Raw genomic sequence first — 16,359 nt, 5'->3', positions numbered from 1 at the left:
CGGGAGCACGTGGCCGCTGGCTGGGTGAGGTAACGTGGGGCACGGGGCAGTGACGTCACCTTGTCCCGTATTTGGGAGTGAGATAGTTGGCAACCCTAGTCTTTAGGCCTGCATATTCCCTTAGCATTCAGTCATGTTTGCCCAACTCATCAAACAGATTACAATTTTTAGGAAAAAAATGTGCTAGAAGAACTCAGTGGGTCAGGCAGCATCTATGGTGAGAATGGACTTCCGCCATTTCAGATCGGGACCCTTTAGAGTAAAATAACATTTTTAGTCTGCTCATGGCGCAGTGTGTTCTGTATGGAAATATAAGAAAATGGAAATGGGGTAGGAAGCTGGACTTGCTTTCAATGCTGAACCTCTATGTTAATGATGATTAAAAGCAGGTTTGAGTGGATTTTTAGCCTACTCCAACTCCTATTTCTATTCCTGTTTTTTATACCAAGAAGTTCTTATCAGAAATGGCTGAAGATAGTATGTGACAGATGATTTTTTGTGAAATGTGTACTAATGTCCTTGTAGCACTAAACATAGTGTGACAAGGACCAGATGAATTAATATTTGTAAATTTAGCAAGTCTGTGAGCTATAATGCCTGTATAGTTGATTGCTTCAGTTATTGGCAGTTTTTTTTGATGATAAATTATCAGAATGGGTTTATTTAAATAGTTTCAGTTGAATTATATTATTATATTACCATTATATCCAGCTCAAACTATATTGGGTATTGGTGCCTGGTGACTTTCAATGTCAGATTTTTTGTTACTTTAATGCAGAGTGCAAAAATTTGAATGTTTTATCAAAAGATAAGTTATTTAATGGACTCAGCCAAAGTACAAAGCAAAATTCATCAGATTTACATGTCACCTTAACGGCAAGCTATTCCTGGTTTTCATTTCTCGCCCTTGTTGGCAATTTTCAAGCATTGAAATGTCTCTTTCTTAACTTGAAATTGAAATATGAAGAATGATTTAACGTTTCAAACAAAAACTTTGAACATAAACAATAATTATGCATAGCACAAATGTGAACTGGATTAGGCTATTTAAAGTTCAAGCCGGCACTACCATTACTTCAGCATCAACAAGATACCCATTGTGTCAGGCCTAGAAAGTTCCTAGAATCTTTTTGTGAAACATGTATGTGGATACCTGATGCCCTCTGAATATCAACACCTTTCATCTATTTAAAAAAAATACTTTGTATTTCTACCATATTTTTCCTACATTACATTTATATCACATTGATCATTTTGCCCATTAATTTAACCTGACTATATTCCCTAGAAGCCCCTCTGAATCCTGCACAATCAACCCTGTCACTTAGCTTGTTTCATAGGTCAACATGTAGAATCAAGACTGCAGATGCTGGAATCTTGAGCAAAAGTGTTGGAGCAACTCAATGGGTCATCTGTGCAGGGAAAAGGACATATGACATTTTGGGTTGGGACCCTGATACAGACTGAATATTTACCCGATTTCCAACTCTCCCCTTCTTCGCCAAATCAAAGTAATTATTTTTAAATTCACCCTTTAGATCTGGGCATTGCTAGTAAAGCCATCACTTACTGCCCATTTGTAATTGCCCTTGAACTGAGTGACTTGTGACTGTAATTTGTAATTTGACTTGTAACCTGTACACTGCAATTTCTGAGGGCTTTTAAGAATCACAAGGTGGGTCATTCATCAATTGTAGGCCAAAGCAGAGGTTTTCTTCCTTAAAAATATGTGAACCAGATGGATTTTCAATTACAATCCAGTAACATTTATGAACATCATTGGTAAGGTTAGTTGATTTTCCACAAATACCAAATTATCAAATGAAGTTAAATTTCACAGCTATCATGGTGAAATTTGAACTATAGTCTCTGTATTTTGTCCAAGCCTTTAGATTATTGATCCAGTAATCCAGTAGAGATGGTCGCACACCACGCTGCTTTGGCAGGGCTGCAAGCATAATCAAGGACCAGTCTGAGTCTGGCCACTCCTTCTCCCCTCTTTTGTCGGGCAAGAGGTACAGAATGTTGAAAACACATACCTCCAGATTCAGGAGCAGTTTCTTCCCAGCTGCTATCAGGCAACTTAACCGTTCTCTCACCAGATTGAGTGCAGTCCTGATCTCCCATCTACCTCATTTGAAACCTTTGAATTATCTTTAATTGAACTTTATGTTGCACCCTTTATCTGTACACTGTGGATGGCTTGATTGTAATCATACATAACCGTCTTTGGCTGGATAGCAAGCAACAAAAAACTTTTCACCGTACCTCGGTACACGTGACAATAAACTAAACTAACATAATCACTCCACTGCTACCCCAGTAAAGATCTCTGTCGCCCCAGCAAAGATTGCTGACACCTTTTTGTTGTGGCCTTGCAATCAGAAAATGACTCATTCACTCCAAATGTTTTTTATTCAAGGACCAATCTGCATTACCCTCTATATTATGCATTCTAATTTTGTTTAATAATCTTTTGTGTTGCGTGTTATTGAATGTCCTCTATCAGTTTAATAATCCTGCGCGAGATAACCACTTATGAGGCGTTTGCGCAGTAATCAACCAGAACTATAAAAAGGCCTTGTCTATTCTGCTATTCCAACCTCAATATATTCCAACAGGTTTGTCAAATGTGATGAACCTATCCATGTGAAACTAAGCATTCAACATAATCAAAACTACTGCCAATGCTGTAGTTCCCTGTTTTCTCTTCCTATCTTAAATAATGAAGTTACATTTGCTAACTTCGAATCTGTGGGAGCCATTCCAGAATCTATTGATTTTGGAAGATGCGAACCTGATGAACAACATCCTCCATCAAGAATGCTGGTCATCAGGTCTGGGGGATTTATTGCCTTTTTATTCCCATGAACTTCTTCAATATTTCATTTTGGTGCTAAATTCCTGGACTCATTTATCTCTGCTTGTAATTCTCCATTTTTCCGAATTTGTTTTTGTCATTTTAAAGATGAGGACTTTCATTTTCTAATATTTTCTTATTCCATGAGCTGATTTCTCCTGTCTCAGTCAGTAAGGGCCACATTTTGTTAAAAGGAGCCACCTTTTTGTTAATCTTTCCTTTATGCTTTTCTGTCAAAGCCCTTCAAACTGACTTTATTTTTCTCTCTACTGTTCCATTCTATTTTTCCTTTCTGCTGAAATTAGTTTTCCCAATCAAACCTTTCAATATTTAAGACCTTTTGATTTCATGTTATATATAACATAGCTGGACCATTTGTTCTATTTTTTTTCCTGACTTGATGGTATATATGGTATATATTACTTATGAATTGTGTACTTATTCTTAAATGTAACCATTTCTTTTTTCTCTGGAGTCCCATGTTAATGTAGTTTCTCAGCCAGTTTTATTCAGATTTAAGAGCCTGGTTTCAAATTGAGCTAATTTCAAACCTTTATTCAAAAAATGATCAAAACATAGTTCTCTAAAGACACACATTAAACAATTAAGTAACCCTTTCTTATCGAAGGTTTTTATTCACAAAATGCTGGAGTAACTCAGCAGGTCAGGCAGCATCTCGGGAGAGAAGGAATGGGTGACGTTTCGGGTCGAGACCCTTCTTCAGACTGATGTCAGGGGGGCGGGACAAAGGAAGGATATAGGTGGAGACAGGAAGATAGAGGGAGATCTGGGAAGGAGGAGGGGACGGGAGGGACAGAGGAACTATCTAAAGTTGACAACTTTACTTAAATACTACTTATGTTTTTTGGCTAAAATCTTTTCTCTCTTGTTTATCCCATTCGCTGATGGTTACCTTGCTACATTTTCCAGTTTGCCAGCCTCTTTTCCAAAAGTTAAATATCAGGGAACATTAAATTCCCACCAATATTGTCTTTGTAAAAGAGAGGATCTCCAATTTGATTCATAGAAAGGAATAAAAAAGACACTGTCCCTGACAGTCTACAGTTATCGCTATGCATTTTGCCACCTTGTACTATTGCTTTGTCATTTTGCTTCTTTTATCTTTCTGTATTTCCCCTGATCAGAACCTTTCTCAGTATAGTTATTCAATTTGCGAGGAGACTTGTCTCATCACTTTAATTGAAACCCGTTCCTGTGGGTAGCTCCTTTCCCCAATGTTGATTCGATTATCCCAGGAATTGCAGCTCAATTTGTCAACATCAACTTTTGATACATACATTCAATTCTATCATAATTATCCTATTGCAATTTATACATGCCTTGTATGCTGTGCGCTGAAGTATTGTAGTTCTCCATCTAATCACATTGCAGTTTGTGTATGTAGCATTTCTTTTCTTTCCACGCTTTCACTTATCCTATTCTTGCATCCTATTTGTTAATTATTGCAGACATTTTTTGTAAAGAATTGTGGTATAAACAGAACTTTTTATTAGTGCATTCTTAAAACGATACTTTTAAAATATGTACAATTATGAATATTAAACGATTTTTTAATTGATGTTTCTCTACCCAGTTGGCCAATTCAGGCTTCCAAAAGTAGAAAATTAGAACAGCAGAAATGCAGTTCTTTTCATCAAAAATCGCATCTTGCTCTTCTGAAATTAAGATTCGAGTTATAATTCAGACTAGAAAATAATGAAAAATATGATTAACAATTTTTGCACAGTTTAAACATAATTTGCATTTATCTGAAAGTATTGCTCATCATTCCTTCTAGATTCCCGATTTAAGAAAGGAATAGTAATTCCTGTTGGTATGAACTCTCTGTTCTAGTAATAGGATTCTTTATTTCTGACTCATTACAAAATAATAAATCTCAGTACATAATTTAGTTCGTAAGGTTTGTTCAACAAGGGAGGACTGAGACTGTTTAAGTAATGCAATGAGAAGTGTTAAAAGATTGTGTTTAACTTTTTTGTTAGGTACAATAAATCCAGCAAAGTTTGTCAATTTTCTACAAAGAAAATGATATTTTGTTGTTTGTATTTTCTGCTAATTATTTTGTGGCATATACATGTGGTAAAAAGTTATTTTTTAATGTAATGTACTAAATTTATTGTATCTTTCTCAAAATACTTAATATCTACAATTTGTTCTGGTACCAATATGTGTGAGTAGAGATAGCTCACATGCAATAAAAGAAAAGGTCATGCATTCCATCCAGTTGCTATGTTGGTCCTGATTTTGCTGCTTTCAAAATCAGTGTGAATCTTTAAGCATTCTGTATCAACTGCTTCCAGTGGCCATATGTGCAGTTAAAAATACAGGAGAGGTGCTGGAAGACTGGAGGGTGGCAAATGTTGTACCTCTTTTCAAGAAGGGCTGCAGGGAAAATGCTGGGAATTATAGGCGGGTGAGCTTAACATCTACAGTTGGTAAGTTACTGGAGAGTATTCAGAGGGATAGGTTATACGGCCATTTGGATGGGCAAGGGCTGATTAGGGATAGTCAGCATGGTTTTGTACGTGGGAGGTCGTGTCTCATAAATCTGATTGATTTTTTTGAAGACATGACCAAAAAGGTTGATGAGAGTAGAGCTGTAGATGTTGTGTACATGGACTTTAATAAGGCGTTCAACAAGGTTCCGCATGGTAGGCTGCTCTGGAAGGTTAGATCGCATGGTATCCAAGGAGAGATAGCTCAATGGATAGCAAATTGGCTCCATGGAAGGAAGCAGAGGGTGATGGTGGAAGGTTGCTTCTCAGACTGGATGCCTATGACTAGTGGTGTGCCTCAGAGTTCGGTGCTGGGCCCGTTACTGTTTGTCAACTACATCAATGATTTGGATGAGAACATGCAGGGCAAGATTAGCAAGTTTGCTGATGATACAAAAGTTAGTGGTTTTGCAGATAGTGAAGATGGTTGTGAAAGATTGCAGCAGGATCTGGATCGATTGGCTAGATGGGCGGAGGAATAGTTGATGGAATTTAATACAGAGAAGTGTGAGGTGTTGCATTTTGGAATGTCGAACAAGGGCAGGACCTACACAGTGAATGGTAGGGCTCTGGGGAGTGTTGTAGAGCAGAGGGATCTAGGGTTTCAGGTGCATGGTTCCTTGAAGGTCGAGTCGCAGGTAGATTAGGTGGTCAAAAAGGCTTTTGGCACTTTGGCCTTCATCAGTCAGAGTATTGAGTATAGATGTTGGGAGGTCATGTTGCAGTTGTACAAGATGTGGGTGAGTTGGGCCGAATGGCCTGTTTCCACACTGTATCACTCTGACTAAATGGAAACTGAGAAGTTGTTGGTCATACGCCAATAAATACAGAAATCGAAAAGCTGCTGTCTGTTTCCATACTCCTTCAGAAGTTACCCTACACTTTAATTTAAAATATTTTTTTGTTGACTGAACACAGTTAAAGAGAATGTTTAAATCAAGGTACACAATTGGATATCTATTAACATGGTTAATAAATGAGATAAATGAGTGAGATTACACTCCTTGGAAGACGACTTTAATTGCTGTTTTATATTTACCTGTTCTGCAACTACCAGCCATTCAGGATAAAAAAACTGCTTTCCTATGCAAGTGGCCAGGAAAGATCTAGCCATCAGCATCACCTTGATATGTGAGCAATGAATTAGAATGACCCCATATATTGCATTTTTAATTGCTCCAAGAAAGGACACATCTTGATTTAAAAAACTTGTATGCCAGAGGAGCAGTTATGTCTCTCATCACAAGCTGGTTATAATTACTCAAAGTACTATCTTAAGTATTTATTATTTCCTGTGCTCTAGAATGAATTATCTGGTTACTCAGAAATACCCTGATTTTTGATGTGTAGCAGCTATTATAACTTGAGAAAACTAAATTAAAAAATGGAAATTAAAATTAGTGGAAAGTTTTGTTTCTTGGAACACCAATCTGTTCTATTGCTCAGATTTGTTTAATGAGTCCATTATATTGAAATCAAATCCACTGTAGTGAAACCCAAAACACAAGTGTGCAGTGATAACTATTTATGGTCCCATACAAAATACTATAACGGAGTAGAATGGTGAAAAGGAAAAAGTTAAAACTGTATATGTTGTGTAAATGATGAAATTTAATGAACAGGCAATGTTTTGAAATAAACTTATTGAGAAGGCGAATTAACCAATTGATTGTTAAATCTTTATTTGGTTACCATGTTATTTTAGTGTTGCTGTAAGCTTGATTTAGCTTTGTGTGTATATCTGTAAAGGAGTATAATTTAAAACTTGATTGAGGTTTAACATAATCTGTCCATTTTTAAAGTTGAACATAATGAGCATTATGGTATTATGATATAGGTAATTAGTAATCAGTATCAGTCATGTACAAAATAGATTTATTAAAAAAATATATATCTCTAATTGCAAGAGACAGGATTTCCTTATAATGCAGATAAATGTGAGGTGTTGCATTTTGGAAAGTCAAACCAGGCTGGACCTTCACAGTGAATGACAGGGCCCTTGGTAGTGTTACAGAGCAGAGGGATCTAGGAATGCAGGTACATGATTCCCTGAAAGTGGGTTCACAGGTAGAGAAGGTGAAAGAAGCCTTTTGGTAGATTGGTCTTTGCCAATCATGGTATTGAATGTAGAAGTTGGGATGTTACAGTTGCACAAGATGTTAGTGAGGCGGCATTTCGAGTATTGTGATATGTTTTGGTCACCCTGCTTTGGAAAGGATGGTGTTAAGCTCAAAAGAGTGCAGAGAAGATTTATGAGGATGTTGCCAGGACATGAGGACCTGAGCTATAGAGAGAGTTTGGGCTGACTAGAACTTTTCTTCTTGGTGTACGAGGCTGAGGGATGATCTTATCGAGGTGTAGAAATCATGAGGGGAATAGACAGAGTTAATGCATGCTTTTAACCAGAGTAGGGGAATCAAGAACCAGAGGACCTAGGTTTCAGGTGAGAGGGGAAAAATTTAATAAGAACCCGAGGGGCAATTTTTTACACGGACGTTGATGGGTATGTGGAATAAGCTGCCACAAGAGGTAGTTGAGACAGGTACTGTAACGTTTGGACAGGTACATGGATAGGAAAGGTTGAGAGGGATATGGAACAGATGCAGGCAGGTGGGACTAGTGTAGATGGGGCATCTTGGTCGATATGGGCAAGTTGGGCGGATGGGCCATTTCGGTGCTGTATAACTCTGACTCTTACGTACTCACCTTTTCAATATAAGATTTTGCCTGTTTTCCACTCTGCACCAATTCTTGCTGCTCAAACTGTTCCATAATCCAGTCAATTTTATTTGACATGTTATTCATTCTCTCCTCCAGTTGATCCGTACGCATAATAAGGCTAAGAGAAAATCTACTTTTCAATATAATGTTTGACAAAATAGGAATCTTGTAGAAAAGTAAAATATATCAGATCTTTTGTATTCATAGCAGATCATTCAGTTTGCTGGTTTAAAATGGTGAAATGGTATAACGTGATGGGCTACCCCACCCATCCACCTGCACATAACCCATATCCCTCGTTCCCAGCATATCCACATACCTATCTAAAAGTCTCTTAAATGCCACTACCTTATCTGCCTGAATCACTACCCCAAACACCACCCTATATGTAAAATAAACTTTCTTTACATATTCAAACTTTGCCCCTCTCACTTTAAAGCTATGGCCTCCAGTATTTGATTTTTATTTCTATCCTGGGAAAAAAGGTTTTAATTGTCTACTTCATCTGTGATTCTCTTCGGCCGCGGGCCCTGTAGACCGCAACATCGGGAACTCGCAGGTCCCTGGCTGGCGACCGGCTTTCGGGAGCTCCAGCCGTAGCAGCTTTGACCGCCCCGAATCGCAAGGCTCGATCGACCCGCTCGCAGGACCTTCATCACCCGCGGCACTTTCCATCGCCCGGTGGGGGCTTAGGACCTTCATTGGCCTGCTCGGCTCGGCCCTGGGGCCTTCCATCGCCCGGCGGGGGTTTCAAAAGTCGGGAGCCTCGATCACCTTGAGGCAGCAGTTTGACTGCCTGACCGCGGGAGAAGAATGAGGAGGAGATAAGACTTTTCTTTGCCTTCCATCACAGTGAGGGGGTGCCTGGAGCAATCACTGTGATGGTTGTCTGTGTTAAATTGTAATTGTGTGTCTTGTGTTCTTTATTGTTTACTGTCAACCATTTAGTTTATTGTTTATTGTCAATCATTTACGCCGGACCCTGACGTGAGAGGACGCTGGCGCTGTTTGTTCGCCGCTTCTCCGTCTGGACAAATCTTTTGTTTGTTTTTATGTTTTGTTTGCTCTGTAAAGCGTCTTTGAGTTTCCTGAAAACCGCTATATAAATTAAATGTATTATTATTATGTAATTCTATCAGGTCTCCTGCAACCTCTGGCCTTCCAGAGAAAACAATCCAAGTCTGTCCAACTTCTCCCTGTAGCTGATACCCCCTTATCTATGCATCATACTAGTAAACTTATCTGCACCCTTTTTAAGGCCTTCACATGCTTCCTGTAATGGAGTGACCAGAACTGAACGCACTACTCCAAATGCGGCGAATAACGCTGTATCATGACTAACTGCCTTTTATAGTCAATGTCCTGCCCTATGAAAGCAAGCATACCACATGCTGTCTTTACCACTATCAACTTGTGTTGCCATTTTCAGGAAGTTAATGGTCTTGGACCCAGAGATCCCTCTGTACATCAATGCTGTTAAGGATTGTGCCATTAATTGTATATTTTTCCTGCACATTTGACCTCCCAAAATTAATCCACTAGCTTGGATTAAACTCCAACTGCCATTTCTCAGGCCATTTAGGAATTGGATAAATATATGTGAAAAATAATTATAGACAATAGACAATAGGTGAAGGAGGAGGCCATTCGGCCCTTCGAGCCAGCACCGCCATTCAATGTGATCATGGCTGATCATTCTCAATCAGTACCCCGTTCCTGCCTTCTCCCCATACCCCCTGACTCTGCTATCCTTAAGAGCTCAATCCAGCTCTCTCTTGAATGCATTCAGAGAATTGGCCTCCACTGCCTTCTGAGGCAGAGAATTCCACAGATTAACAACTCTCTGACTGAATTTTTTTTTCTCATCTCAGTTCTAAATGGCCTACCCCATATTCTTAAACTGTGGCCACTTGTTCTGGACTCCCCCAACATTGGGAACATGTTTCCTGCCTCTAACGTGTCCAACCCCTTAATAATCTTATACGTTTCGATAAGATCTCCTCTCATCCTTCTAAATTCCAGTGTATACCAGCCCAGTCGCTCCAGTCTTTCAACATATGATAGTCCCGCCATTCCGGAAATTAACCTAGTAAACCTACGCTGCACGCCCTCAATAGCAAGAATATCCTTCCTCAAATTTGGAGACCAAAACTGCACACAGTACTCCAGGTGCGGTCTCACTAGGGCCCTGTACAACTGCAGAAGGGCCTCTTTGCTCCTATACTCAACTCCTCTTATTATGAAGGCCAACATTCCATTGGCTTTCTTCACTGCCTGCTGTACCTGCATGCTTCCTTTCAGTGACTGATGCACTAGGACACCCAGATCTCGTTGTACATCCCCAGTTCCTAACTTGACACCATTCAGATAATACTCTGCCTTCCTATTCTTACCACCAAAGTGGATAACCTCACACTTATCCACATTAAACTGCATCTGCCATGCATCGGCCCACTCACACAACCTGTCCAAGTCACCCTGCAACCTCATAGTATCTTCCTCACAGTTCACACTACCACCCAGCTTTGCATCATCTGCAAATTTGCTAATGGTACTTTTAATCCCTTCATCCAAGTCATTAATGTATATTGTAAATAGCTGCGGTCCCAGCACCGAGCCTTGCGGTACCCCACTAGTTACTGCCTGCCATTCTGAAAGGGACCCATTTATCCCCACTCTTTGCTTTCTGTCTGTCAACCAATTTTCTATCCATGTCAGTACCCTACCTCCAATACCATGTGCTCTAATTTTGCCCACTAATCTCCTATGTGGAACCTTGTCAAAGGCTTTCTGAAAGTCAAGGTACACCACGGCTCTCCCCTGTCAATTTTCCTGGTTACATCCTCAAAGAATTCCAGAAGATTAGTCAAGCATGATTTCCCCTTCGTAAATCCATGCTGACTCGGAACAATCCTGTTACTACTATCCAAATGCTCCGCAATTTCGTCTTTTATAATTGACTCCAGCATCTTCCCCACCACTGATGTCAGACTAATTGGTCTATAATTTCCCGTTTTCTCTCTCCTTCCTTTCTTAAAAAGTGGGACAACATTAGCTACCCTCCAATCCACAGGAACTGATCCTGAATCTATAGAACATTGGAAAATGATCACCAATGAGTCCATAATTTCTAGCGCCACCTCCTTAAGTACTCTGGGATGCAGACCATCAGGCCCTGGGGATTTATCAGCCTTCAGTCCCATCAGTCTACCCAACACCATTTCCTGCCTAATGTGGATTTCCTTCAGTTCCTCCGTCATCCTAGGATCTCTGCCCATGAGAACATCTGGGAGATTGCTTGTATCTTCCTTAGTGAAGACAGATCCAAAGTACCAGTTCAACTCGTCTGCCATTTCCTTGTTTCCCATAATAAATTCCCCCGCTTCTGTCTTCAAGGGACCCACATTTGCCTTGACTATTTTTTTCCTCTTTACATACCTTTTACTATCCTCCTTTATATTATTGGCTAGTTTACCCTCGTACCTCATCTTTTCTCCCCGTATTGCCTTCTTAGTCATCTTCTGTTGCTCTTTAAAAGAGTCCCAATCCTTTGGCTTCCCACTCTTCTTTGCTTTGTTGTACTTCTGCTCTTTTATTTTTATGCTGTCCTTGACTTCCCTTGTCAGCCACGGGTGTCTCTTATTCCCCTTGGAATCTTTCCTCCTCTTTGGGATAAATTGATCCTGCAACTTCTGCATTATTCCCAGGAATACCTGCCATTGCTGTTCCACCGTCTTCCCTGCGAGGGCCTCCTTCCAGTCAATTCTGGCCAGCTCCTGCCTCATGCCTCTGTAATCCCCTTTGCTATACTGTAATACTGACACTTCCGATTTTCCCTTCTCCCTCTCAATTTGTAGAGTAAAACTTATCATATTGTGATCACTGCATCCTAATGGCTCTTTTACCTCGAGTCCCCTTATCATGAGATGAGGAAAAACTTTTTCAGTCAGAGAGTTGTGAATCTGTGGAATTCTCTGCCTCAGAGGGCAGTGGAGGCCAATTCTCTGAATACATTCAAGAGAGAGCTAGATAGAGCTCTTAAGGATAGCGGAGTCAGGGGGTATGGGGAGAAAGCAGGAACGGGGTACAGATTGAGAATGATCAGCCATGATCACATTGAATGGCGGTGCTGGCTCGAAGGGCCGAATGGCCTACTCCTGCACCTATTGTCTATTGTCTATCAGATCAGGTTCATTACACAACACTAAATCTAGAATTGCCTTCTCCCTAGTAGGCTCCAGTACAAGCTGTTCTAAGAATCCATCTCGGAGACACTCCACAAACTCTCTTTCCTTGGGTCCATTACCAACCTGATTTTCCCAGTCTACGTGCATGTTGAAATCTCCCATAACCACCGTAGCATTCCATTTGCGACATGCCAATTTTAGCTCCTCACCCAACTTACACCCTATGTCGAGGCTACTGTTTGGGGGCCTGTAGATAACTCCCATTAGGGTCTTTTTACCATTACAATTCCTCATTTCTACCCATACTGATTCTACATCTCCTGATTCTATGTCATCCCTTGCAAGGGAGTGAATAACATTCCTCACCAACAGAGCGACCCCACCCCCTCTGCCCACCTGTCTGTCTTTTCTATATGTTGTGTACCCCTGAATATTCAGTTCCCAGCCCTGGTCCTCTTGTAGCCATGTCTCAGTGATTCCCACAACATCATACTTGCCAATGTCTAACTGAGCCTCAAGCTCATCCACTTTATTTCTTATACCACGCATTTAAATACACCACTTTCTGTATTCACCTCCCCTCTCACACAGGTCACAACTGGCCCTGACCTTACTCTCTTATCCCTTCTAGAACTTCCCTCCCCATTCATTCGAGAGTCCTTTGCAATTTCTCCTGTATTTGCTTCCCCTTTAACTCCATCTCCATATTCCCAGTTTGTCAACCCCTCCCCGCCACTACTTAGTTTAAAGCCACACTAGCACTACCTGCCAGAATATCATCATATCATATCATATATATACAGCCGGAAACAGGCCTTTTCGGCCCTCCAAGTCCGTGCCGCCCAGTGATCCCCGCACATTAACACTATCCTACACCCACTAGGGACAATTTTCACATTTACCCAGCCAATTAACCTACATACCTGTACGTCTTTGGAGTGTGGGAGGAAACCGAAGATCTCGGAGAAAACCCACGCAGGTCACGGGGAGAACGTACAAACTCCTTACAGTGCAGCACCCGTAGTCAGGATCGAACCTGAGTCTCCGGCGCTGCATTCGCTGTAAAGCAGCAACTCTACCGCTGCGCTACCGTGCCGCCGGTCCCCCTGCTGTTAAGGTGTAACCCATCCCTTTTGTACAGGTCACCCCTACCCCAGAAGAGATCCCAGTTGTCTAGAAATCTAAATCCCTGCTCCCTGCACCAGCCCCTCAGCCATACATTCATATCCCCAATCTCTCTATTCCTGCCCTCACTAGCACGAGGTACAGGTAGCAGTCCAGAGACAACCACCTTCGACGTCCTACTTCTCAGTCTTCTTCCTAACTCTCTAAACTCACTTCACAGTATCTCCTTCCTCTTCCTCCCGACGTCGTTTGTGCCCACATGCACAACTACTCCCGGTTGATTGCCTTCCCTCGCTAGGATGTTCTGAAGCCGCCCCGTGATGTCTTGAACCCTGGCACCAGGGAGGCAACAGACCATCCTCGAGTCCCGCCTGTCGCCACAGAATCTACTGTCCGTACCTCGGACAATGGAGTTACCCACTACTATGGCTCTTCCAGACTTCGGTCTCCCCGGTCGAGTTTCCTTGCCTGGGTTAGATCTGCCAACACGTCCGCCGCTCGGACTGGAAGTGTCTTCTGCCCCAACAGCTCCCAAGAGGGTGTACCTGTTTGCAATAGGCACAGCCACCGGGGTCTCCTGTAGTCCACGTTTGCTCCCCCCTGAAACGGTCTCCCACCTTCACTCGACCTGGACCCTTGGCGTGAGAGCCTCGCAATAGGTCCTGTCCAGGAAACTCTCGCATTCCCGGATGGCCCTGAGGTCTTCCAGCTGCCTTTCCAACTCCACCACACGTCCATTCAGGAGCCGCACCTGGACACAGTTCTTGCAGGTGTAGCTCCCAGAAGCTCCAGCGGTGTCCCTACCTTCCCACATCCTGCAGGAAACACACTGCACCAACTTGTCCGCCATTATTTTAGTGAAGTCAAAAACAATTCAGGCGCAAAACCAAGCGTAACCTCCTCACCTCGCTGAAGACTTGCAGCCAAGGACTCGCACTTTTCTCACAGGGCACTAAGACTCGCAGCCAAAGACTCGCACTTTTCTCACAGGGCACTTCCCTCGACTGGGCTGCACCCGGACAGGGCTGCCCCCCTTGTGCAAGTCTTGCTTATATCAGTCACTAAATTACTTAATTGGCCAATTTACCAAACTTCTACTTTAATTGATCTACTTAAATTCTACTTAAATTATAACGCTACAGTGAAAGGATTGCACAGTGAAGCTAGTAAGTTGCTCTCATGGAGAACCAATGTGGACAGGGCACCACATGTGGCACTAGTGCATCCACCATCTCCATACCCAGTTCCTTAATGAGAGTTAATTAGCTTTTAGTTCCATTAGTTTCTCCAATATCATTACTTTTATTTCTCTTGTTATTACTTAGTATATTTCAGATATTTCCAGCATTTTCATGTTCTTTAGATACTCTTTCCAGCTCTTTGCCCTCTAGCTGAGAAATGTTCATCTTTTAGATTCAATGACAACTGGCGGTCAAAGCCTTGAAATAAATTGCAAATACTTGACTACTTAATTATTTCAGCAATCTGCGAAACTGATATATCAGATGAGCTCTTCCTTACTTGATCACCAATGCAAAAAGTAATCAACTCACAAGTCATCTTTAGTGATAATTTGTCTGTCAGATTTCTTTGTAGGTTTGGGAGGTGTAATGGTGTCTATCGTAGGCTCTGTATAGTAATATTGATTTGAAATATTCCGTCGATGTTGTAACCTCTCCTAAAAAAAATAAAAAAGAATGGGTTATTCAGAATTACAGAATAGTTCACGAGGTTAATTCCCGGGATGGCGGGACTGTCGTATGTTGAAAGAATGGAGCAACTGGGCTTGTACACACTGGAATTTAGAAGGATGAGAGGGGATCTTATTGAAACATATAAGATTATTAAGAGATTGGACATGCTAGAGGCAGGAAACATGTTCCCGATGTTGGGGGACATGTCCAGAACCAGGGGCCACAGTTTAAGAATAAGGGGTTGGCCATTTAGAATGGAGATAAGGAAAAACTTTTTCAATCAGAGTTGTGAATCTGGAATTCTCTGCCTCAGAAAACAGTGGAGGCCAATTCTCTGGATGCTTTCAAGAGAGAGTTAGATAGAGCCCTTAAAGATAGCGGAGTCAAGGGATATGGGGAAAAGGCAGGAACGGGGTACTGATTGTGAATGATCAGCCATGATCACAGTTAATGGTGGTGCTGGCTTGAAGGGCCAAATGGCCTACTCCTGCACCTATTGTCTATTGTCTATTGTTTATAAATCCTTCAGTGAGACATTTTCTGTTAGCCAAATGTACATGGTTAGTGTAATTTGTAAACTTAATTGCCTAATAATGTAGCTGCTGATGGTCCTATACTTAATTTGTAAGAGAATATATTTCACAAATAGTATCTTACAAAATCAAAGTAACCAGTTAACAGTTAATAATGCAGCTGGTTTTGATAAGGTTAATTTATAACAAAATTGGCCAATGACAAAAAAATATTTAAATAGGCTTACATGACTGGACATAAACATAGTGTCATTGTTTACTTGAACAATAAGATTTGATCATAACTTCCCATTCACAAATATTGCAAAGAATTATTCATATTTGAGGCTGCAGAGAGTAATGGACACTGCCCAGTCCAGTTCATCACAGGCAAACCCTCCTCTCCACCAAAAGCCACTGCACGAGGTGCATCTATCATCAAAGATCACCTTCGGCCAAGCCCTCTTCTCACTGCCACCATCACACAGGAGATATCGAAACCTGAAGTTGCACACTATCATCTTCAGAAACAGCTAACAGTACAACTCTAATTCGACCTCAATAATGGAACACTATGGTTGGACTTCTCTATTTGTGTTTTTTTGCAACCACCTTTCTTTTAGAAGTTTTTTTTGATCTATATATAACTTGTTTTTTTGTGTTTATCTCTCTATGTGCCTGTGATAATGCTACAAGCAAGGTTTTTCATTGTACCTATATTGCACTGTACATACTTTTTTTTGC

General features: G+C 41.1%; 1 protein-coding gene across 1 annotated transcript in view; it reads right to left on the bottom strand.

Annotated features, from left to right (window-relative positions):
• Positions 1-4,554: 4,554 nt before the first annotated feature.
• Positions 4,555-16,359, bottom strand: part of LOC144599998 (polycystin-2-like protein 2) — a 60,632-nt gene continuing 48,827 nt past the window's right edge. Inside the window, exons 13-15 of the mRNA XM_078411296.1 lie at positions 14,963-15,087; positions 8,083-8,215; positions 4,555-4,566 (exon numbers count right to left, since the gene is read on the bottom strand). Coding sequence (XP_078267422.1) covers positions 4,555-4,566; positions 8,083-8,215; positions 14,963-15,087 — 270 coding nt within the window. The remainder of the gene's footprint in view (positions 4,567-8,082; positions 8,216-14,962; positions 15,088-16,359) is intronic.

Source organism: Rhinoraja longicauda, chromosome 14 (genome assembly GCF_053455715.1).
Source record: "Rhinoraja longicauda isolate Sanriku21f chromosome 14, sRhiLon1.1, whole genome shotgun sequence".
Taxonomy (NCBI): domain Eukaryota; kingdom Metazoa; phylum Chordata; class Chondrichthyes; order Rajiformes; family Arhynchobatidae; genus Rhinoraja; species Rhinoraja longicauda.
This window is presented reverse-complemented; position numbering and strand designations above follow the sequence as displayed.